Source organism: Hylobates moloch, unplaced genomic scaffold (genome assembly GCF_009828535.3).
Source record: "Hylobates moloch isolate HMO894 unplaced genomic scaffold, HMol_V3 SCAFFOLD_15, whole genome shotgun sequence".
NCBI lineage: Eukaryota > Metazoa > Chordata > Mammalia > Primates > Hylobatidae > Hylobates > Hylobates moloch.
In genome coordinates, this window is record NW_026652290.1 from 95,815,721 (window position 1) to 95,839,721 (window position 24,001).

General features: G+C 57.5%; 1 protein-coding gene across 3 annotated transcripts in view; it reads right to left on the reverse strand.

Annotated features, from left to right (window-relative positions):
- The window catches only part of NFIC (nuclear factor I C), a 100,981-nt gene extending 77,507 nt beyond the window's left edge, over positions 1-23,474 (reverse strand). For all 3 annotated transcript variants that reach the window (XM_032177760.2, XM_032177758.2, XM_032177759.2), the window contains exons 1-2: positions 23,372-23,474; positions 7,953-8,484 (exon numbers count right to left, since the gene is read on the reverse strand). In XM_032177760.2, coding sequence (XP_032033651.1) covers positions 7,953-8,484; positions 23,372-23,401 — 562 coding nt within the window. In that variant the 5' untranslated portion in view covers positions 23,402-23,474. The remainder of the gene's footprint in view (positions 1-7,952; positions 8,485-23,371) is intronic.
- Between the last annotated feature and the right edge of the window lie 527 nt (positions 23,475-24,001).

The window sequence follows — 24,001 nt, forward strand, 5'->3', positions numbered from 1 at the left end:
CCAGAAATGAGCATTTATTGAGTGCCTCCTGTATGCTTCTCAGAGACCACTGACTCCAATCCTTAATGCAATGGGCACAGCTCTGATTCTCCCCATTCTACAGAGGCGAAAACTAAGGCTCAAAGAGAAGAATGTGCCCCACACTACCCGGAGCACACAGGAATACAAATTCTGTCCACCGTACAAATAAACAGGCACCGTCGCCCGCGCTCATGGCCTGTCTCCCCAGTGCAGCACCCACAACTGGGAGGAAGATCAATAAAGGCAGAAGAGGACGGGAGGCTTTCAGTGAAGACCCGGCTTGTTCCTCTCTGTGGCCCACAAGGCCGCCCCTTCCCACCCTCCACTCCCCTCAACCCCAGACCAGAGAGGGCAGGACTTTTCTCAAAGCCACACAGCAAGCCAGGGCGGCACCGTGGCTGACCCAGGCCCCTCACTCCCAGGTTGAGACCCTTTCTCCTGTCATCAAGCTCAGGGTGAGCTTTATGGACACCCTGGACCCAGGCTTGGTCCCCTTCCATAGGGTTCACCTCATTCATTCATTCATTCATTCACTCCCTGAGTGTGCACGGCCTGCACTGTATGGTCTGCATGACTCAGAGGGTATGGCTTCCACTAGATAACCTCAAAGGGCACTTTTAGTTTGTTTTTGAGAAAAGGTTTAAGGGGTTTCAATACAGCCTCCCTGTTTTTTGAGACAGAGTCTCACTCTGTCGCCCAGGCTGGAGTGCAGTGGCGCGATCTCAGCTCGCTGCAACCTCCGCCTCCTAGGTTCAAGCGACTCTCCTGCCTCAGCCTCCCGAGTAGCTGGGATTACATGTGTGAGCCACCACACCTGGCCTCAATCACCCCTTTAAAATAAACGGTTTTTAGAGATAAGGTCTTGCCTTGTCACCTAGGCTGGAGTGCAGTGGTGGGATCACAGCTCACTGCAACCTCCAACTCCTGGGCTCAAGCCATCCTCCCGAGTAGCTGGGACTACAGGTACACACCACCACACCTGGCTCATTTTTAAAAATTTTGTTGGGGGGTGGTGGTCGTGCTATGCTGCCCAGGCTGGTCTCGAACTCCTGGCCTCAAGTGATCCTCCTGCCTCAGCCTCCCAAAGTGTTGGGATTACAGGTGGGAGCCACCTCGCCTGGCCTCAATCCCTTTTTCAAAGGGGTTCTGGATTCTCCTTCCGGCTCTGCCCCCGAGGAGCTGTGTGACCTTGGACAAGTGACTGACCAACTCTGGGTCTCTGCTTCTTCCACTAGAACACGAGAGAAGGCCAAAGTCCCTTCCTCCTTGGATGGGGGAGAGAATTAAACCAGTTAGGGTGAGCAGTGGTCTCGGAGCCCGGCACACAGAAGGCACTCCATGTGTGTTTGCCACCATCATTATCGCTGTTGGGGTCCTTGCTCCCCAGTTCCATCCAGGAAGCGCTGGGGACCTCCCCCTCCCATGTTTCTCCTGCCATCCTCTCCAGGGCACCCGGGGCAGCCTCTCTGGCGTGCTGTGAGCTTCCCAGGCCTGGTTCTGCCCACCACGCCATTCCAGGCGCTGGACTGCAGGAGCTTGGCACGACGCAAGGCGGGAACGGGAGGCTGGCCCACGGCGGCGTCAGCAGATGGGCACCATCTGGGCTGGCGGCTCGGGGCGGGCTGGCAGCTGCTGGGGCGGGCGGGCCTGGCAGCCCCTCCCCCGCCCAGCCTTGGCACAGTGCCCGCCCGCGCCTCAGATTTCTTGGGCTGCCAGAGGGGGCGGGGAGGCCTGGCTGGGTTTAGGCCCTGGGCGGGCAGGCGGCTTCCCTCTCTGGGCCCTGGTTCCTGCAGGCTCCTTCCCCAGCACGTGGCAGGTCGGAGAGCACCCGGGTCACCCTCTCCCGCCCCACCCCCGGCTGGGCACCCTCACTGGAAGGCCACAGGACATCCCTCGCCACTCACTACCCCCTGAACATCCCAGCCAGCTCCATGAGCTGCTCCTGGGCTCCAGGCCTCTGCACCAGCTATGACCCCCCACACTGCTCCCTCCGTCCAGCCTCTCCAGGCTCCCTCACCCCCTTCAAGTCTCACCTCAAAGACGCCCCCTCAGAGAAGCCCTCCCCACCCAGAGTGGCCCCCGGCCCCCCTCCATGTCCCTCCCTGCTTTGTTTTCCTGCCGTTCCCTGACACCCTCTTCTTATTAATTTTAATTTTTATTTTTTGAGACAGAGTCTCACTCTGTCGCTCCGGCTGGAGTGCAGTGTCACGATCTTGGCTCACTGCAACCTCCCGGCTTCCAGCGATTCTCCTGCCTTAGCCTCCCGAGTAGCTGGGACTACAGACGCCCGCCACCACGCCCAGCTAACTTTTGTATTTTTAGTAGAGATGGGGTTTCACCATGTTGGCCAGGCTGGCCTCGAACGCCTGACCTCAGGTGATCCGCCTGCCTCGGCCTCCCAAAGTGCTGGGATTACAGGTGTGAGCCACCGCGCCCGGCCCCCTCTCTCACTTGTGACGTTGCAAGTGGTGGCTCCTTTCAGCCCCGTGGCAGATGCCTCTCCACCTCCATCCACCCTGCACCCCTCCAAGATGCCAGCCAAGGCCCTATGCCCGATGCCCATCCCTCCCTCTCCCTCTATTCCAGGGCCTCAGCTGCCCAGTAGGGCTGATGAAAGCCAGACACTGCACTCTGGCTGGGCCGGGACGCTCCACGGCCAAGGGGACTCTCGCTTGGGAAAAGGAAGCTGGTGGCCAGTCTTCCTGCTGTCAGGGTAACAACCACTGGGATCAGCGCTGAGGCCTGGGGGCCAGCCACAGCCTAGGTACCCTACATAAGACCTCAGCCTGTGGGGTCCTCACACAACCCTGCCAGAAGGTGACCACACCACGCCAGCAGGCTGCCCCCTCACACGCCACAATTTCCGCCCATCCCCTTCTGACATTAACGGAGGATGAGGCAGGTGTCAAGGACAGGGCAGAGGCAGAAGCTGCTTGTGGGTCCAAATCCCAGCTGGCCCAGTCTCGGCTGTGTGACCACAGCAGGTCAGATCCCTCCTCTGAGCCTCTGTTTCCTCCTCTGTAAAATGCGTACAACAGGCCGGGCACGGTGGCTCGCGCCTGTCATCCCAGCACTTTGGGAAGCCGAGGCGGGCGGATCACTTGAGGCCATGAGTTCCAGACAACCCTGACCAACATGGTGAAACCCCGTCTCTACTAAAAATACAAAAATTGGCCAGGTGTGGTGGCGGGCGCCTGTAATCCCAGCTACTTGGGCGGCTGACGCAGGAGAATCGCTTGAACCCAGGAAGTAGAGGTTGCAGTGAGCCAAGATCGCACCACTGCACTCCAGCCTGGGCGACAGAGTGAGACCCTATCTCAAAAAAAAAAAAAATGCATACAGCAATGATCCTTGCCTCACAGGGCAGCTGTGAGAATTGGAAAGAATCTCCAGCCAGGCAGGTGGCTAATTTTTTGTATATTTGGTAGAGATGGGGTTTTGCCATGTCGCCCAGGCTGGTCTCAAGCTCCTGAGCTCAGGAGAGTCACCTGCCTTGGCCTCCCAAAGTGCTGGGATGACAGGCATGAACCACCACACCTAGCTGGAGTTGGGGTTCTCCATATGGGAAAGACTTTCTCTGTCCAGGGAACAGCATAGGGAAAGGTCTGGCAGTGGGAGATTATCATCAGAATGAGGAGGATGGGCCGGGCGCAGGGGGTCACGCCTGTAATCCCGGCACTTTGGGAGACCAGGGCAGGAGGATCACTCGAGTCCAGGAGTTCGAGAGTAGCCTGGGCAACATAGTGATACCCCATCTCTGCAAAAACCAAAAAACAAGGCCGGCCGCAGGGGGTCACGCCTGTAATCCCAGCACTTTGGGAGGCTGAGGCGGGTGGATCACCTGAGGTTAGGAGCTGGAGACCAGCCTGGCCAACATGGCGAAACCCTGTCCGTACTAAAAATACACTAATTAGCTGGGTGTGGTGGTGGGTATGTGTAGTCCCAGCTACTCGTGAGACTGAGGCGGGAGAATTGCTTGAACCCGGGAGGCAGAGGTTGCAGTAAGCCAAGATTGAGTCATTGCACTCCAGCCTGGGAGACACAGCAAGAGTCTGTCTCAAAAAAAAAAAAAAGAAAAGAAAAAAACAAACCAAACCAATAACAAATAAAAAACCAATCCCGAAGAGGATAATGTTAGTAATGATAACCATGAAGAGTCCTAGCCCTGTGCCTAGTGCCTGGTCTTCACGATGCCTCGTGGGTGGTTTACTGAGCTCTCACCCTGGGCACTTGACATTTCCCACAAGGCAACCATTTTTGAGCCCCCCAGTTGATAGACAAGGAAATGAAGCACAGAGAGGATGAGTGTCTGGCCCCACGTCACCCAGCCAGTGGGCAGCTGAGCTGGGGTTGGAGTCCAGGCCCAGCTGTCACCCCATGAGGAGCTGGAGCATCCACAGTGGGCAGGTAGCAGGGTTTGGCGGGGGGGTGTGTGTGCCCTGCTGGGGCCAATTGGGGGAGGGTGTGGCCTGCTGGGGCCAATTGAAGCAGGGATTCCCTTGGGGATGAAGTGGGCAGGCTGGGGGCGAGGGAGGGTGCAGCCTTCACTCAGAGAGGCCAACCTGACCTGGGGCACAGGCCTGTGTGCTGAGCAGAGGCGGGAGGGGCCGGGTGGGGGCAGGGAGGCGCCCAGAGGTTGTGCTGACTGCAGCAGAAAGCTCGCTTCAAAATTGTATCAGCTCAGCGCGGAGGAGGTGGGGGCAGGGCCCAGGGCGAGGAAGATGTGTGGTGGCAGAGAGGTCTGGCCCTGTGTGACGATGAGCACCTCCGTCCCCACGGTGGCCCCTGCTCCCAACAGGCAGTCGCCCGGCCCACCTCTCTGCCCCCACCGTCCCCAGTGCCCCCTCACAGCCAACCCCAGCAGGTTTGTTGCTCATCAGTAGGGGTGGGGGAGGAGAAAGATGCTAAGGTCAAGGTCAAAGAATCAAGATCAAGACTGGGTAACTGCCGGGCACGGTGGCTCACGCCTGTAATCCCAGCACTTTGGGAGGCTGAGGCCAGTGGATCATTTGAGGTCAGGAGTTCAAGACCAGCCTGGCCAACATGGTGAAACCCCGTCTCTACTAAAAATACAAAAATTAGCCAGGCATGGTGGCAGGCACCTGTAATCCCAGCTACTGGGGAGGCAAAGGCAGGAGAATCGCTTGAACCTGGGAGGTGGAGATTGCAGTGAGCCGAGATTGCGTCACTGCACTACAGCCCGGGCAACAGGGCGAAACTCCATCTCCAAAAAAAGGCCGGGCGCGGTGGCTCATGCTTGTAATCCCAGCACTTTGGGAGGCCGAGGCGGGCGGATCACGAGGTCAGGAGATCGAGACCACGGTGAAACCCCGTCTCTACCAAAAATACAAAAAATTAGCCGGGCGTGGTGGCGGGCGCCTGTAGTCCCAGCTACTCGGAGAGGCTGAGGCAGGAGAATGGCGTGAACCCGGGAGGCGGAGGTTGCAGTGAGCCGAGATTGCGCCACTGCACTCCAGCCTGGGCGACAGAGCAAGACTCCGTCTCAAAAAAAAAAAAAAAGACTGGGTAACTGGTGTGGTGCAGTGGCTCTTGCCTGCTGTAATCCTAACACTTTGGGAGGCCAAGGCGGGAGGATGGCTTGAGCCCAGGAGTTTGAGGCCAGCCTGGGCAACACAGCAAGACTCTGTCTCTACAAAAAAAAATATAGCTGGGCACGGTGGCTCCCGCCTGTAATCCCAGCACTTTGGGAGGCCGAGGCGGGCGGATTGCGAGGTCAGGAGATTGAGACCATCCTGGCTAACAAGGTGAAACCCCGTCTCTACTAAAAATACAAAAATTAGCTGGGCGTGGTGGTGGGCGCCTGTAGTCCCAGCTACTCGGGAGGCTGAGGCAGGAGAATGGCGTGAACCCGGGAGGCAGAGCTTGCAGTGAGCCGAGATTGCGCCACTGCACTCCAGACTGGGCAAAAGAGCGAAGACTCCGTCTCAACAACAACAACAACAAAAACATATATATATATATATGTATGTATATATATATATATAAAATATTAGCTGAGTGTGGTGGTGTGCACCTGTAGTCCCAGCTACTTGGGAGGGTGAGGCAGGAGGATCGCTTGAGCCTGGGAGGTCGAGGCTACAGTGAGCCAAGATCGCACCACTGCACTCCGGCCTGGGTGACAGAGAGAGACCCTGTCTCCAGGAAAAAAAAAAAAAAAAGAAACACTGGGTAACTCTGCCCTGCTCTTCTTCCACACACCCTAGAGCCTGGGAGCCAGTGACCCTGTCTCACCCTTGCACCAGCTCTAGAAGGTGGCATGGCTGTTACTCCCATTGCACCAAGGAGGAAACTGAGGTACAGAAAAGGGATGTGTCCATACAGCTGGGGAAAAGAAGGGCTGTGTCTGGAGCATGGGCAGTCTGGCCCCAGGGTCCCCCTTGTTCCAGCAAATGCCCCTCCCTCTCAGGCTGTGCAATTGCCTGTTTCTATAGAGTGCTGCCTGGGCTGGGGCTGGGCTGGTGACCTGCGTGGGTCTGCGTCTGGCGTACACCCATCCCACATGCTCTGGCGGCCCCTGGGTGTGTGGGGGTTCACGCGTGCTCCAGACACGGCCTGGATGGGCATGGCAGGGGTGTGCTGTGCACCCACTCAGGTCTTGGGATGCAGCTGACACCTCGCACGTGGCTACACGCATGATCTTCTGGAACCTCCCATAGCCCCATCCAGCTACGGACTCTGATCATCTCCACCATTTGGCAGGCAGGAGAAACTGAAGTCCAAGACAGCCACGCAGCCAAGAAGCTGCAGGACCAACCCTGCTCTTAGCACCTGGACCAGAGGCACAGGCATCAGGCCTCTCACCTCCACGCTCCTGCCAGGCCCCCTGGGGCATCTCCTTGTTCCCTGTGGCCTGGCCATCCTGCAGAGCTGAGCTCAGCTGCACCTCCTCCTCTGGGAAGCCGCCTTGGATTTCCTCACCCCCACAAAGCTTGCTGGTCTCAACATCAGGCATTTGACCACCGGCAAACACCCCTCTGGCAGGGCCAGGCTCATCAGGCCTCTGCTGGCATGGTCTGAGAGTCAATCAACCAACAAGCATTCACAGAAAGCAGTTCCAGGACTCTCCTGGCTCTCCCTGAAGGGCTGGGATGGCCTGTCCCTCTCCTCTCCTCACCCCTGCTCCCAGCAAGGCCGTCTGTTGCGCCCAAGACCATCTAGGACATTCTCATCCCCGAGACCTCAAGAGTCTTCCTGCCTCCTCCCTCAGACGTGAGGGTGAGATCCTGCCTCTACCGTTGGAGCGCCACAGCCCACCTGCCTCCTCCGTCAAAAAAACCTCCTTGTACCATCTCTCACTTGAGACCTCTGCTAGGCCTGCCTCCTCCATCTGACCTCCACACCCCATCAGCAGCCACCCTGGGCCCTGCATGCACGGGCCTCCTCCCTCAGATGCTCCTTGCACCATGTCACTCGCATTAGACGCTCTCCTAGGCCTGCCTCCCCCCTCAGACCACCACATCTACACATGCTGGCTTCTTTCCTCAGACCCTCCTTGCCCCGTGTCACCCCCCGTCAGATGCTCTCCCACTCAGACCCTCCTTGCCCCGTGTCACCCCCCGTCAGATGCTCTCCCAGGCCTGCTGCCCCGCCTGGACCACCACATTACATCTACATGCACCGGCCTCCTCTCTCAGACTCTCCTTGTGCCATATCACCTACTTTAGATATTCTCCTAGACTCGCCTCCCCTCTCAGACCACCACACCACATCTATACCCACCAGCCTCCTCCCTCAGATGCTCCTTGCCCCGTGTCACCCCCATTGGGCACTCTCCAAGGCCCACTTCCCCTCTCAGACCACCACATCACACCTACACGCACCAGCCTCCTCCCTCAGGCCCTCCTGGCCCCGTGTCACCGCCATCAGACACCCTCCCCACCAGCCGCTCGGCTCAGGCCGCCACACCTCACCTCGCTCACGCACGAAGTAGGCCAGGTAGAGGTCCAGCTCCTTGACGGCCACGCCGATGTGGTGCGGCTGCACGCACAGGACCGGGTGGCCGCACTGCGCGGCCTTGACCAGGCGCTCGCCGTCGGTGCTCTCCAGCGGGATGCCCTTGAACAGGATGACCATGACCAGGTCCAGCCGCCACACCTTGTCCGCCTGCCGGAGACAGTCGATGCGCCGCATCTTGCCCTTCTGGTCGGGGTTGGAGAGCACGCAGCCCGGCGCCTTCTTGCCGGTGATGCTCAGCACGAAGTCCTCGCGGCACTCGGGCCGGATGTCCTTGCGCAGCTTGGCCAGCAGCCGCGACGCCCACTTCTGCTTGACCTCGGGCTTCTCGCCCAGCAGCTCGTCCTTGACCGCACGCTCCTCGTCCTTCGACATCCGCTTCTCGTGCTTCTTGAAGTACTTGCGCTTCCGCGCCTGCAGGTTGAACCAGGTGTAGGCGAAGGCGCGCACGTGAGGCAGCAGGGCCTCGATGAACGGGTGGAACTCATCCTGCAGAGGCCGGAGAGGCGAGAGGTCAGGGGCGCCAGGGGTGCAGAGGGCGGACCCACTGCCCGGCCCCGAAGGCTGAGGTCGGAGGGGCCCTGGACAGACCCGCAGAGTGGGAGGGGCTGGGCAGAGGTGGGCAGGGGGTCGCTGCAGACCCGTGCACGCCATCGGAGGCACGCAGAAGGCCCGGGGACCCAGGAGAAGTTTATCAGGGACCTGCAAGAACCCATCGCCCAGATGAGCAAACTGAGACTTGGACTATGTGAGAAGCACAAATCAAGGCGGAAGTTTGTGGAGAACCATCTTTTTTTTTTTTTTTTTTTTTTTTTTTTTTTTTTTGAGGCGGGGTCTTGCTCTTAACGCCAAGGCTGGAGTGCAGTGGTGCAATCTCAGCTCACTGCAACCTCCACCTCCCAGGTTCAAGCGATTCTCCTGCCTCAGCCTCCCGAGTAGCTGGGATTACAGGTGCCCACCACCACGCCCAGCTAATTTTTGTATTTTTAGGAGAGATGGGGTTTCACCATGTTGGCCAGGATGGTCTTGATCTCCTGACCTCGTGATCCGCCCGCCTCGGCTCTCGGCCTCCCCAAGTGCTGGGATGACAGATGTGAGCCACCGTGCCCAGCCGTGGAGGGCCTATCTTGAACCCCAGCATGCAGACGGAGCAAGCTAAGGGGGCTAGGTGGAGGCTCATGGACAACCCATTGTACAGACGGGTAAAACTGAGGTTGGGAGAACAAAGATGTCAGGGACCCATTCTCTGCCTATTGCAACTAGGGTTGGGCTGGGTGTAATGGCTCACGCTTGTAATCCCAGCGCTTCGGGAGGCCGAGGAGGGAGGACTGCTTGAGCCCAGAAGTTTGAGACCAGTCTGAGCCATATGGTAAAACCGCATCGCTACAAAACAAATGAACAAAGCCAAAAAAACAAAAATTAGCCAGGCATGGTGGTTTGCAACTATAGTCCCAGCTAGTTGGGAGGCTGAGGTGGGAGGATCATTTGAGCCCAGGAGTTTAATGCTGCAGTGAGCTGTGATGGTGCCACTGTACTCCAGCCTGGGCGACAGAGCAAGACTGTCAAAAAAAAAAAAAAAAAAAAAGGCTGGGCATGGTGGCTCACACCTGTAATCCCAGCACTTTGGGAGGCCGAGGCAGGTGGATCACCTGAGGTTAGTAGCTCAAGACCAGCCCGGCCAACATGGCAAAACCCCATCCCTACTAAAAATACAAAAAAACGTAGCCAGGCATAGTGGAGTACACCTGTAATTCCAGCTACTCAGGAGGCTGAGACAGGAGAATCGCTTGAACCTGGGAGGCAGAGGTTGTAGTGAGCTGAGGTTGTGCCACTGCACTCTAGCCTGGGAGCCTGGGTGCCAAGAGTGAAACACTGTCTCAAAAAAAAAAAAAAAAAAAGAACAAGGCCGGGTGCGGTGGCTCACGCCTGTAATCCCAGCACTTTGGGAGGCTGAGGCGGGCAGATCACGAGGTCAGGAGATTGAGGCCATCCTGGCTAACATGGTGAAACCCTGTCTCTACTAAAAAAATACAAAAAAATTAGCCGGGCGTGGTGGCGGGCACCTAAAGTCCCAGCTACTCAGGAGGCTGAGGCAGGAGATTGGCGTGAACCCGGGAGATGGAGCTTGCAGTGAGCCGAGATTGCGCCACTGCACTCCAGCCTGGGCGACAGAGCAAGACTCCATCTCAAAAAAAAAAAAAAAAAAACAACTAGGGTGGGCGGCCAAGCATGGTGGCTCACACCTGTGATCCCAGCACTTTGGGAGGCCATAGTGGGTGGACTGCTTGAGCCCAGGAGTTCAAGACCAGCCTGGATGACATAGCGAGGCCCCATTTCTACAAAATCAAAACTTATTTAGCCGTGGTGATGCATGCCTGTAGTCCCAGCTACTTGGGAGGCTGAGGTGGGAAGATCAATTGAGCCCAGGAGGTCAAGGCTGCAGTGAGCCAAGGTTGCACCACTGATCTCCAGCCTGGGTGACAAAGTGAGACCCCTGACTCAAAAAAAAAAAAAAAAAAAAGGAAAGAAAAAAAAATGAGGCTGGGTGCAGTGGCTCACGCCTGTAATCCCAGCACTTTGGGAGGCTGAGGCAGGCGGATCACTTGAGGTCAAGAGTTTGAGACCAGCCTGGCCAACATAGTGAAACCCCATCTCTATTAAAAATACAAAAATTAGCTGGGCATGGTGGCACATGCCTGTAATCCCAGCTACTCAGGAGGCTGAGGCAGGAGAACCCAGGAGGCAGAGGTTGCAGTGAGCCGAGAGCTCGCCACTACATTCCAGCCTGAGCGACGGAGTGAGACTCTGTCTCAAAAAAAAAAAAAACCCTGCTGGGCGCGGTGGTTCATGCCTGTAATCCTAGCACTTTGGGAGACCGAGGCAGGCAGATCATGAAGTCAGGAGTTCAAGACCAGCCTGGCCAACATGATGAAACTCTGTGTCTACTAAAAATACAAAAATTAGCCGGGCGTGGTGGCGCATGACTGTAGTCCCAGCTACTTGGGAGGCTGAGGCAGGAGAATTGCTTGAACCCGGGAGGCGGAGGTTGCAGTGAGCCGAGATCGCTCCACTGTACTCCAGCCTGGGTGACAGGGCGAGACTCCGTTTTGGGAAAACAAAAAACAAAAAAACAAAAAATGACTACAAAAGCTTGTTCCTACAGAGCAGATGTACAGACAGGCCTGGCTGAAGTCCACAGGCAGACACTAGGCCCGCCTGGAGGTTGGGGACTGATGGAAGGGTGGGGGGATTTCTGTATCAAAAGATAAGAGATCCAAGCACACCAGGATTAATCAGAGGGAGGAGAGATCCCGGGTGGAGTCTTCTCCCTCCTTTCCCCTTTCCATGAACCCACTGTGCTGATACAGAAACTGAGACCAGAGAAGCAGACGCTCAGCCGCGAAGGTTCAGAGCTGGGGAGAGGGGCCACCCCGTTCCCTGCAGACCCATCCTGAAGATGGAAAATCCGAGGGCTGGGAAGGCGCTGAGACTGGGCCAGAGCTGGGACTTCAACCTACTCCCAAATCATGACGAATTGGTGTCTGAGGGCAGTCACAACACCCATGCTACAGATAAGGAAACTGAGGCCTTGAGGGGGAACCCGGCCATGGGGGGCAGAGGTGGACTGGAACCTGCACTCATCTGATTCCCCACGAAAATAACAGCAGCCCCTTGGAGAAAAATGTGGAGCAGTGGGAGGCCCCCAGCTCCCTGTCTGGGTGTGGGGAGGCCCCTCCCATTCTTCCCATTTTCCAGCAAGGGAAACCGAGCCAGCATAGCATTTGGGATCTCGGCTCGGAACTATGGCTAACGCCTGTAATCCCAGAACTTTGGGAGGCTGAGGTGGGTGGATCACTTGAGCCCAGGAGCTCAATCCCAGCCTGGGCAACATAGCGAAACCCCATCTCTTTTTTTTTTTTTTTTGAAACAGTTTCACTCTTGTCACCCAGGCTGGAGTGCAGTGGCACAATCTCGGCTCACTGCAACTTCCACCTCCCAGGTTCAAGAGATTCTCCCGCCTCAGCCTCCCGAGTAGCTGGGATTACAGGCACACACTATCATGCCCAGCTAATTTTTGTATTTTTAGTAGAGATGGGGTTTCGCCATGTTCGCCAGGCTGGTCTTGAACTCCTGACCTCAGGTGATCCACCTGCCTCTGCCTCCCAAAGTGTTGGGATTACAGGTGTGAGCCACTGTGCCCGGCAGTCAAAACCCTATCTTTACAAAAATTACAAAAATTAGCTGGGCATAATTTTTGTGGTGCGTGCTTGTAGTCCCAGCTACTTGGGAGGCCGAGGTAGACAGATCACTCGAGCCCAAGAGTTTGAGACCAGCCTGGCCAATATGTCAAAACCCCGTCTCTACTAAAAATTACAAAAGTAATTAGCTGGGCATAATTGCTGTGGTGCACACCTGTAGTCCTAGCTACTTAGGAGGCTGAGGTGGGCGGATCACTTGAGCCTCAGAGGTCGAGCCTGCAGTGAGCTGTGATTGTGCCACTGCACTCCAGCCTGGGGGATAGAGTAAGACCCTGTCTCTAAAAAAATAAAAAATAAAATAAAATAAATTAAAAAAATCTGGGACCTGGTTTCTCAGCCTCAAGGTGGAATAAATTCAAGGAAGAAGAGAAAGAGAAGCAAAACTGCCTTTCCATCTCCCTGCCTTGACTGGGCTGGGCTAAGCATTTTGGACAGGGGTGATCCCTTCCTAGCACACAAAGCTGTCCTCCTCCCCCCAGCTCTCAAAGGGCTACATTGTTATTAATGATGCGATGACTGTTATCATTACAACTTACACTGCTATTGGGATTTTTTTTTTTTTTTTTTTTTTGAGACAGAGTCTCGCTCTATCACCCAGGCTGGAGTGCAGTGATGCGATCTCAGCTCACTGCAAACTGCAGCTCCTAGGTTCAAGCCATTCTCCTGCCTCAGCCTCCCGAATAGCTGGGACTACAGGCACCCGCCACCATGCCCGACTAATTTTTTGTATTATTATTTTTTTTTTAGTAGAGACGGGGGTTCACTGTGTTAGCCAGGATGGTATCAATCTCCTGACCTCGTGATCCGCCCGCCTCGGCCTCCCAAAGTGCTGGGGCTATTGTGATTTTTATTACTTTTTTTTTTTTTTTTTAAAGAGATGGGAGTCTCAGCCTGGTGTGGTGGCTCATGCCTGTAATCCCAGCAGTTTGGGAGGCCGAGGTGGGTGGATCATCTGAGGTCAGGAGTTTGAGATCAGCCTGGCCAACATGGCAAAAACCCATCTCTACTAAAAATACAAAAAATTAGCCAGGTATGGTGGCAGGTGCCTGTAATCCCAGCTACTCGGGAGGCTAAGGCAGGAGAATCACTTGAACCCGGGAGGCGGAGGTTGCAGTGAGCCGAGGTCGCGCCACTGCACTCCAGCCTGGGCAACAAGAGCGAGCCTCCATCTCAAAAAAAAAAAAAAAAAAAAAAAAGACAGGCGTCTCACTGGAGTGCAGTGGCACGATCTCAGGTCACTTGGGCCCTGAACTCCCGGACTCAAGCGATTCTCCCACGTCAGCTTCCTGAGTAGCTGGGACTACAGGTGCAAACCACCATGTCTGGCTAATTTTTATTTTTGCAGAGATGGAAGTCTCACTCACTATGTTGCCCTGGCTGGTCTCAAACTCCTGGGCTCAAGTGATCCTCCCACCTCGGCCTCCCAAGGCACTGGGAGATATTTTCTTTCCTTTTTTTTTTTTTTTTTTTTTTTTTTTTTCTGAGACAGTGCCTCACACTGTTGCCTAGGCTGGAGGGCGGTGGCATGATCTCAGCTCACTGCAACCTCTGCCTCCTGGGTTCAGGCGATTCTCATGTCTCAGCCTCCCGAGTAGCTGGGATTCCAGGTGCGCCACCATGCCCAGCTAATTTGTGTACTTTTAGTAGAGATGGGAGTCTTGCTATGTTGCCCAGGCTGGTCTCGAATTCCTGGGCTCAAGCGATCCTCCCGCCTCGGCCCCTCCAAGACGCTGGGGTGTTTTCATTACTATGAACGTGATTGCTGCGATGATCATTTTGGTTGCAGACAATCTTCCAGGAAGCAGGGAACAGCCTGAGGCCCCGCTGCGCGTTCTGTGGCATGGAAACTAAGGCTCAGAGAGGGGCGGAGACCTGGCTGAGGTCCCACAGGGTCTCAGGGCCAGTGTGAGGATAAGAACCAGGGCCCTGACCCCCTGGAAGGCCACGGGTCCCTTTCTCAGAACAGCCTGTTCTCTGTAAGATTGGGGTCTCAGGAAGGTAGGGAGACGTTGACCCTGGACTCCCACCGTGTGTGCCAGCGGATGTGGCTGGACTCTGTCCCATTTCCAGGCCGGGATGGGCAGAGCAGCCGCTGCCAGATCACCCTCCCTGCTCTGTGTTCCGCGTCCCCTTGGGCCGCCTCCGGCCGTGGGGTGCTTCGCGGGGAGGGGCGGGACATCAGATTTCACCTATTACTGAGGCTCTGAAAATAGCCTCCCAGCCAGTGAGACCAGAGCCAGCTTGTACCAGCGAAGCTCCCCCACCCCAATGTCCCCCAAAGCGTGAGTCACCGTAACAGCTGCGGCGGGGACCGGACCTCAGGGCCCTTTTCCGCTGCCCCCGCTTCCCCAGCCAACCTGCTAAGGCAAAGGGGAGGTGGAGGGGGCCTGGCCCAGGCCCTGTCCAATCTCGTCCCTGCCCCTGACTGGATGAGACCCAGAGATGGGGAGCGGTTTGTCCAGGGTCACACAGCCGGTCAGCAGAGCTGGGACCAGAGCCCAGATAGTCTGGCCAGGGAAGCCGGGCAGTGGGGGTGGTTGGGTGGGGGGAATAGTGGGACGCGGCAGAGAGGATCCACAGAGGCGCAGGACCTGCCCGTGGAGGGGATGCCAGGCGGGCAGGAGGCCCGGACAATGGTGTCCGGCCAGGGCCGTGGCTGCCACCCAAGCTCTGGCGCTTACTGGGGCTGTGATAAGAGGCTGCTGGAAGGGACAGGGGAGGCATCCGTGATGGGGGCAGGGATCACTGTCCCCCCAACTCCTTCTCTCCCCAACCCCCCTCTCTCTCTGAATTCCCCCTCCCAACTTCTTAGCCCCTCTCCTCTGAATTCCTTTTCTCATCTGGCCCCTCCTAGATCTGAGTTCCCTTCCTCCTCCCTAACTGCCCCTCCCTTCTCTATGTTCCTCCCCTTCTCTGTGCCCTTTCCGGGGACAGGTGCCAGGAAGGCGGGCAGGGGTGGCGGCCCACGTCAGTGGTGACCCCGGCTAGTTACAGAGGCAGGAAGACAAACAGCTTGTAACTGGGTCATGGACCTGCTGCCCCATCCTCCCTTGTCCTCCCCAGGGGATCAGACCAGGTGAGAGGCAGGGCCCGGTTGGCCGGTTGTCACTGTTTGTCCCACATGACCTGCAATAACCAGGGCCTCTTCCCCAGGGACCTCCTACTGCCCTGAGAGGCCCAACTGGCAAAAGAGATAACCAAGACAAGCTAGATACTGAAAATCCTCCCAAACTCCTACACATCCCTCAACGCCCTATCTCCAGTGTCCCCTCCTTCAAGCAGCCTTTAGTCCTCAACCCAGAGTTTCCCAGATCCAGCCAGGACCATCCAGTTCTATCACCTCCCCATCTCCAATCCTGAGGCCTAGAGTTGAGGCACCCACTGTCGGAGAAGGTGGCTGGGTGACAGTAATGTCTATTTTCACCATCTGAATGGCTGGGGAACAGATCACCTGAGATAAGCCTCAGTCTCTCATTCTGTACAATGGGCAGAAAGGAATATTGCAGCCTGCTGGAGACAGGGGAGCGTGCCTGGTGACCTTGTTCCTTGCAAGGTGGTGGGGAGAAGGGGAACAAGGCCAGGTCTTTCCTGGAAACCCCAGCTTAGCCCACTGGGACTTCCTGACCAAAGAGAGCAGCAGCAGCTGGGAGAGAGACATCTGGACCCAAGACCTTGCTGAAAGACCATGCCATGCACTGGGTGATGCCCCTCACTCACCTCCCTGTGCTCCTCCCACCCTGAAAGTCCAGGCCAGCAAACCAGGACATGAAACTCCAATTTCCAAACCAAAAGTTTCCAGGTAAAAGTGACCCAACAATCCTTCATGAGAATCTAGCTCATTACCTCCTTAGCACTTATCCCAAATTCCTATGCATCCTTCAAAGCCCTAGTCCTAATGCCTTCTTCTCCGGGGCAGGTGACTTGTCCCTGGTCACACGGACAATCCCAGGCCCATCCGGCACCAGTGTCAGGCTGTACCCTTGGGCCGCTCCTTCCCCTGGCTCAGAGAATCACAGCCTGTGGACATGTGAACGGTTCCCAGAGAGGGAAGATTCATTCTGTTGCTCAACAAACATTTAGTGAGTGCCTGCTGCATGCCAGTCCCAGGCACGGTGCCGAGGACTTGGCAGGGACCTGGGCCTGGCCCTCACCTGGATCCAGATCTGGAGTAGGGACGGACGGTTAAAATCAGCAAAATATGTAATAAAATGTCAAGTTGGGCAAAGTGCTCTGAAGAAATTTAAGAGTTTGAGGGACCAGAGAATCTCTGGGGTGAGGGGTGTTTTTTAGCTTGGGGTGGTCCAGGAAGGTCTCTTGCAGGAGGAGACACCTGAACAAAGTCTTGAGAGACGGCACTCCAGGCCGGGAGCTTTTCTGATGGAGAAATGGGTCGTGTAAAGGCCCTGGGGCAGGACCACGCCTGGCGTGTTAGAGGAACAGCGAGGAGGCCCACGTGGCTGGAGCAGAATGAGCAAGGGGGAAAGAGAGAAGAGGGGAGGGTTGAGGAGGGGACAAGGACAGGCTGGGCAGGGCCTTGTGGGCCACAGTGAGGAATTTGGGTAAACTGAGTCCACAGGGTTCAAACTCTCTGCCAAGGTAGTGAGTCAGCAAAATGAACCCCGGGTCCCCGACTTCCCTCTGTGCCTTGATGTTCTGGGAGGACAATGAGAGCTGAACCAGAGGGGCCAGGAGGTGGAGGGGAGAGGCAGGGAGCGAGGCTGAGCGTTTGCTGAGCTATCATGTCTACTGCAAAACGGGGGCCGGGCACGGTGGCTCATGCCTGTAATCCCAGCACTTCGGGAGGCCAAGGCGGGCGGATCACCTGAGGTCAGGTGTTCAAGACCAGCCTGGCCGACATGGTGAAACCCCATCTCTACTAAAAACACCAAAATTAGCTGGGTGTAGTGGCACACGCCTGTAATCCCAGCTACTTGGGAAGCTGAGGCAGGAGAATCGCTTGAACCCAGGAGGCGAAGGTTGCAGTGAGCCCAGATTGTGCTACTGCACTCCAGCCTGGGCGACAGAGCGAGACTCCGTTTCAAAAAAAAAAAAGCCTACTGTGAAAGTGAGGACTATCATTGCGCCCACTACGTCGAGGAGGAGACTGAGGCATGAAATCTTCCACCCAAGTCACACAGTCGGGAAGGACCTGAGCTGGGACCGGTCCATGGGCCTCCTGCCACCCCACCCCCATCCCTGGGCCCCTTGAGCAAACGGTCTCGGGCCAGAGCGTCCAGCGACACCTGATCTGCACCGTGCACACTCTCCGAGTCCCACATGGTTCCCTTCCCCTTGTTTGATCCCCAAGGTCGGTCGCAGGCCAAATCCTCAAGGAGTCCTGGTCACCCCGTTTCCTGCCTGCCCCCGACCCAGCCTAGACTGTCGGTCCCACAAGGGCACAGCTTTGATCTGTTAGCATCTCCAGCATCCAGACCACTGAAGCAACGCTGCCATCTTCTGCCTCTGGGACCCCCCTCATCCATGCACCCCCATGTGTAAGGAAGGCTGGTACCCACACAGGGCTGGTCAAACTCAGGGAGACCCTGGACAGGGCTGGGCAGGGAGAAAAGACTAACAGAGGCCGGGCACAGTGGCTCATGCCTGTAATTCCAGCACTTTGGAAGGCTGAGGCAGGTGGAGCACCTGAGGTCAGGAGTTTGAGACCAGCCTGGCCAACATGGTGAAACCCCGTCTCTACTAAAAATACAAAAGTTAGCTGGGCATGGTGGCGCATGCCTGTAATTCCAGCTACTTGGGAGGCTGAGGTAGGAGAATCACGTGAACCCAGGAAGTGGAGGTTGCAGTGAGCTGAGATCACGCCACTGCACTCCAGTCTGGGCGACAGTGCAAGACTCCGAGAGAGAGACAGAGAGAGAGAGAGAGAGAGAGAGGGAGAGAGAGAGAGAGGGAGAGAGGGAGAGGGAGAGAGAGAGAAGGAAGGAAGGAGGGAGGGAAGAAGGGAAGGAAGGAAGGAAGGAAGGAGAAAGAGAAAGAAAAAAGAAAGAAAGACTAACAGAAATGCCACGTTGGAGAGGTGTCTGAGACTGGGCCTTTCCAGGTCACCACTGTCCTTGTCACCCAGCCCAAAGCTGGGCTTACGCTGCGCAAATACACACAGAGGGAATGGAGGGAAATTGGAAAATGCCTCTGGGGTGTTCAGTGCAATTACTAGTTTAGCAACAACCACAAGCACAGCAGCACTTATTTGGCACCTACTGTATACCAGGTGTTGGACTAAGGTACATCGATGTCTCTGAGGAAAGTGCCATTATGTTTCTTATTTTATGTTGGCGGAGAAATGGAGGCTCGGGAAGACCAAAGTCCCGCCTCTCAACCAAAAGCCATTCATTCATTCATTCATTCATGCAACGGGTATTTATTGGGCACCTACTGAGTACCAAGCCCTGCACTGTGGACCTCAGAAATGTCCTGCCTCCCCGGAGGTTGCAGTGAGCCAAGATCGCACCGCTGCACTCCAGTCTGGGCAACAGAGCGAGACTCTACCTCAAAAAAAAAAAAAAAAAAAAAAAAAAATTGTGCTGCCTCCCTGAATCTGCAGCAGCCCTGAGGAAGTGGGGGTTTCTGCTGACTTCATTTCAGGGCAAGAAATGGTCCGGGGGTGGGGGCAGGTCACCCACCAGAGTCAGGAAAGAGGAGAATTAGTTTAGCAATAATCACAAGCACAGCAGCACCTATTTGGCAGCACTCTATAGCAGTTATTTGGCACCTTCTCTCTACCAGGTACTATATTGGGTTTGGAGCCTCCTGAGCAAGATTTTGAGGCAGATCTGAGGGGCACTCTAGGTCTGTGTGTTGGTGATCCCCATCGGGGCAGATCCGAGGCAGGCAGAGCTGTGTCCTCATCCGTGTGGTTGTCAGGGAGTGTGCACGCATGTGCACCCAGTGTGTGGCCATGGATGTGTCCTGGTCAGGACATAGGTGCCGGCACACTGTGTGTTGCAGGGCAGACCGGCACCCAGGTGAGGTCGGTGTGGACACAGGCAGGAGAGTGGGGGGCGGGCCGTGGCCGGGGCAGGAGGCCCAGGCAGCGTTTCCCATCCATTTGGTGTGAGAGAGAGGCAGGCCAGCTCAGAGAGACAGAGAGAGAGAAAGAAGAGGAACAGAGAGAGAGGGAGGGAGGGAGGGAGAAAGAGAGAGACAAAGAGAGAAGACAGAAGGAGAGAGGGAGAGAAGGGAGACGGGAGAGATAGAGAAAGGAAGAGGGAAAGACGGAAAGGGAGACAGAGAAGGAGAGAGGGAGAGAGAAGGGGGGAGAGAGGAGGAGAGAGAGAGAGAAGGAGAGAGGAGAAGAGAGTGAGATGGTGGCAGAAAGGGAGGGAGACACACAGAGAGAGACAGAGAGAGAGAGAGGAGAACGCTGACTCTGCCAGAATCCCAGCTTTGGTGATTTACAGGGCGCTTGGCCCTGGCGCGCAGAGGCACCTCCGCCGCAGAGAGGGGAGGGGGAGAAACAGAGAGAGATGCACAGAGAGACCAAGAGAGGGAGATACACCAGGAGAGTGGTGGCGCCTCGTAGAGAGTGAATCAGAGGCCACCAGGCCCCGGGTGGGGGGCACACGGGGAGAGAGTGCCCACCTGCCCAAGCTGCCAGATGGAAAATGGCCTGAACCCCAGCTCTGCCAGCCCCACTGTGCCACCTCAGGCAGGCCCTGGCCCTCTGACTCTTAGCCCCTCTCCCAGCACTGAGGGGCTGCAGGCCCCCTGCTCCTGGTAGGCACCGCCCAAGCTCCCTCTAAGAACCTACACTGGGCCTGGGCTCTGCTGCCTCCCCCACCCCCACCTATCCCCAGGGCCCAGGAGATGCTTAAGGAACATCTAGAAAATCCAACAAAGGTTGGGGTCTGGGGTGGGAGGACAGCCTCTCCCAGCCTCAGTTACCCTGCTGGAGAAATGGCAGCAAAGCACACTCTGCTCCAAGAGGGCATGGGACGAAGGAATGAAGGAAAGAATGAATGAATGAGGCAGGGACCGGGTGGCGGGATGGAGGTGGCCCAGGGAATCCACCATGCTGCGGCCAAGAGGGACTTGGCCCCAAACCCGGAATAACTAACGTGGCGGTGGCGCCGGCGGGAGGGAGGCAGGGAGGGAGGCCCAGAGCAGGCACGGGGAGGCCGGCCTTCCCGCCGGCAGGATTTATGGGAGCCACGGGCTCCACACAGTTCCTCTTAAGAGTAAAAGTGAAAAAGCGCTTGAGTCACCGCCGAGCCTGGTCTGGGGCTCCCAGAATGCCCCAGGGCCGCCAGCGCCCACTCCCCCCTCGGCGGGCCGGGCCCGGGTGGCACAGAGCGGGCTGGCACCGAGATGGCCCCCCACCCCCCGCCAGCCTCGGCTCCCGAGAAGGATCCGGGTCGGATCAGCTAAAAGGGAGCTATTTTCGGTTGGGCTCAGGTTGTAAAATTAGCTGGGAAAAGGGGGAGAGGGAGGCCCAGAGACAGAGAGAGAGGAGTAAGGAGAGACATGCAGAGACAGAGAGAGACAGGGAGAGAGGGGGCAAGGGGAGACACGCAGAGACAGAGAGAGGAGAAAGGGAAGGTGAGACAGAGATGAAGAGACAGACAGACATATTGGAGAGAAACATAGAGACAGAGAGGAAGGAGGCAGAGAGAAAGAGACAGAGAAACAGACAGAGACACATCGGAGAGACATACAAAGAGGGCAAAGGGAGGGAGAGACAGAGACACATCAGAGAGACATGCAGAGACAAAGAGGAGAAAGGGATGGTCAGATAGACATGAAGAGACAGAGACAGTGAGAGAGACTGAGACATCAGAGAGACAGGATGAGAAAGAGAGACAGAAAGAGACCAATAGTGACTGGGAGTGAAACAGAGGCGGGGAGAAACAGAGACACAAACACACACAGAGAAAGACAGAGATAAACATAGACAAAAAGAGACCAAGATGAGAGAAACGGAAGAGACGTGATTCGGGAAACTGAGTCAGGCAGCCAGGACTTGGGTGGGAGGCTCCTGCATGGGGCACTCAGCATCCTTCTGAGTCCCCCAGCCCACCCCGCTGGCTACCCCAGACCAGGCTGGGCCTTGGGGGAGCAGTGGGGATTACATTCAGGCTGAAGAGAAACTGGAAAGGGGGTCCCCAGCTCCACTCCAGGGCTGGGGTGGAGGGCGGGGCAGAGAGGAGAATCGCAGGGGAGGAGGGAGCCCCCTGCACTTGGCACTCGCCGTCCCCACCCTGGCCTGGGAGCTCTCTGCCTCTGTCTCTCTGCCTGTCTCTGTCTTCTCGTCTCTGTCTCTTGCACGCAGCACCCCTGGATAGTTTTTAGTTTTTAGCCTCTCTGTTTTTCGGTTTCCACAGACAGCCCGCCTGGCTGGTCCTTGCCCTGTTCCTGGAGAAACTGCGGCCGAGTTAGCAATTCTCTGAGGCAAAGCCTGGACTGCGGTTCTCGCTACCCCTCAACCCACCCCAGCAACCAGGATGTCTCCCAACCAGCCCTGATGGGGGAATTCCAGGGTGCACAGGCAGCCTTCCAACCTCCCCAGCCTGGAACAGCCTCCCTTCAGCTCAGCCCTCCCAAATGGCTCCTTCCAGCTGGCGAGGACAGAGCAGGGACACCTCAGTCACCCCATAAGCCCAGAGACTTCAAAGCCTGCCCAAGGTCACACAGCGTGCCCACTCGAACCCTAGTTGTTCTTGGAGAGCTTCAAAGAGATGCCTTCTTCGGAACCCCTCCCCAAAGCTGCTCAGAAAGGGAAACTCAGGCTGGGACGAGGACTTACCCAAGGTCCTCGTCCACTCAAGGTTACCCAAGATCACAGGTAGGACAGACCTCAGACCCCCTCAGCACCAGCTCCCACATTCCCTGTCGGCTGCAGGGGGCCGGTGAGAAAGACCGTACCAAGGACCATGCCTGGCGTGGGGGGTCCCTCGCTGCACCATGCCCTGGGGCAGAAGCCGGGGACTCACATACTCCCCACACAATGCTCCTTAAGACGGGCCTGGCCCTCGCTGGAATCGCACCCCCCACGTGCCGGGACTTTACAGTTTGCCCGCCATACTGCCCCCTCTCCAAAACCGGCCTTAGCCGCACGTCACTTCAGGGGAAACTGAGGCCAGAACCTCTCCAGCCTAAAGACACACAGCGTAAGGAGGATAGCAGCGGTCTAGAAAATGGAACTTGCAGACCTCGGGGTCCCCGGGGAGCCTGCGGCTGGAAGGAGTCCCGGGGGGGGGGGGAGCCGCCCCCTCCCCACACACCCCCTCGGCCATTGCACAAGGCTCGGCGCCGGGGCAGTCTGGGAGTGCGGCCAGGGGTGAGAGGCTACGGGAGGGGGAGGGGGCAGGGGCAGGTGCCGGGCTGGCGAGGGCGTCCGCAGCGCCGCAGTGCCCGGGCCAGACCCGGAGCGCCGGGCCTCCCGCTCCTCCCAGCGGCGGCTCCAGAATCCAGAATCGATGCAGCGAAAATACCGGGACGGTGCTGGGGGGGTTGCAAAGGGGGGGCACCGAGCCGGGCCGCCAGAGCACCCTTCCCCCTCCCGGGCCTCCAACTTCTCCTGCCCCCTCCCCCTCCATGCACACGTGGGCCAATAACGGGGGAAAGGCGGCCGAGGGCCAGGGCGGCCCGCACAACCTTGGCGGGGGGACAAGAGGGAAACACATGAGAGGTCCCCTTCTCTCCAGCTGGGGAGACCCAGGGTCCAATCACGACCCCCTAGATTCCTCTCAGAGGCAGGCGGGGGGCTTCCCGCAGAGCCCTTGCTGGAGGGGGGCCAGCCCCCACCCCGACCTTTCCGAGTGTTGGGGCGGGGGTGCGGAGTGCGTCGGAGTGGGGGGGCGCAAATCTGCAGATCAAGCCCCACATCCGGGAGAGGTCCCGAGAGTCGGGGGTGGGGGGGGCTGGACGGGAGTCCCGCGTAGGGGGTCCGCGGTAGGTAAGGGTGTGGAGGGGTACCCCAGCCTGACCCATCCCCCCACCGGACCCCAGCCCTCGGCGCGGGGGGCATCCCGGGCAGGGATGGCGGGAGGGACGCGCGCCTTTTTCGTCCCGCCTCCTCCGGCTTCAAAACTCCGGGACTGGGATGCGGGGGGCGCGGGGCACGGGGCGCGGGGGCGCCGGCGGGGGCCGGGCGAGGACCGTACCTGGGTGAGGCAGAGCGGGGACGAATACATCCCGGGCGCGGCGGGAGGCGCAGGGCCGGCCGGAGCGGGCGCGCTGAACTTACTGAGTCATTTTTCCAAACCACCCCCCCGCCCCGCGGCCGGCGCGCTCTCCTCGCCGCCTCCTCCCTCGGTCTCCCTCCTCCTCCCTCCCGCTCTCCCTCTCTCGCGCCGCCCGCCTCGCTCTCTGTCCCTCTCTCCCTCCGTCTCTCTCTCTCTCTGTCTCTCTCTTCCTCTCTCCCCCGTCTCTGTCTCTCTCTACCCTCTGACACCCTCCCACTCCCACCCCCCATTTCTCTCCCCTCCCACCCCGAACCTTCCACTTCTCAACACCCAACTTTCAAAGAAACGAGGGAAAAAAGGGCGCGAGCGAGGAAGGAGAGCCTCCCCCGACGTCTCAGGACCCCCCCCCTCCCGTATTTACGCAATGCCCCAGGGCACTAAACCGGGACCCCAGGACTGCAGGGCAACCCCCACTCGGATCAAGCGGAGGGGGGGACTGGGTTGTTTCTGGACACTGAGGGGCCAGAGGTGGATTTTTAAGGCCCCCCCTCCCCACCCCCCCATCACCCCCGAGCTGGCCGGGAAGTTGGAGGAACGAGCCAGGGGGGA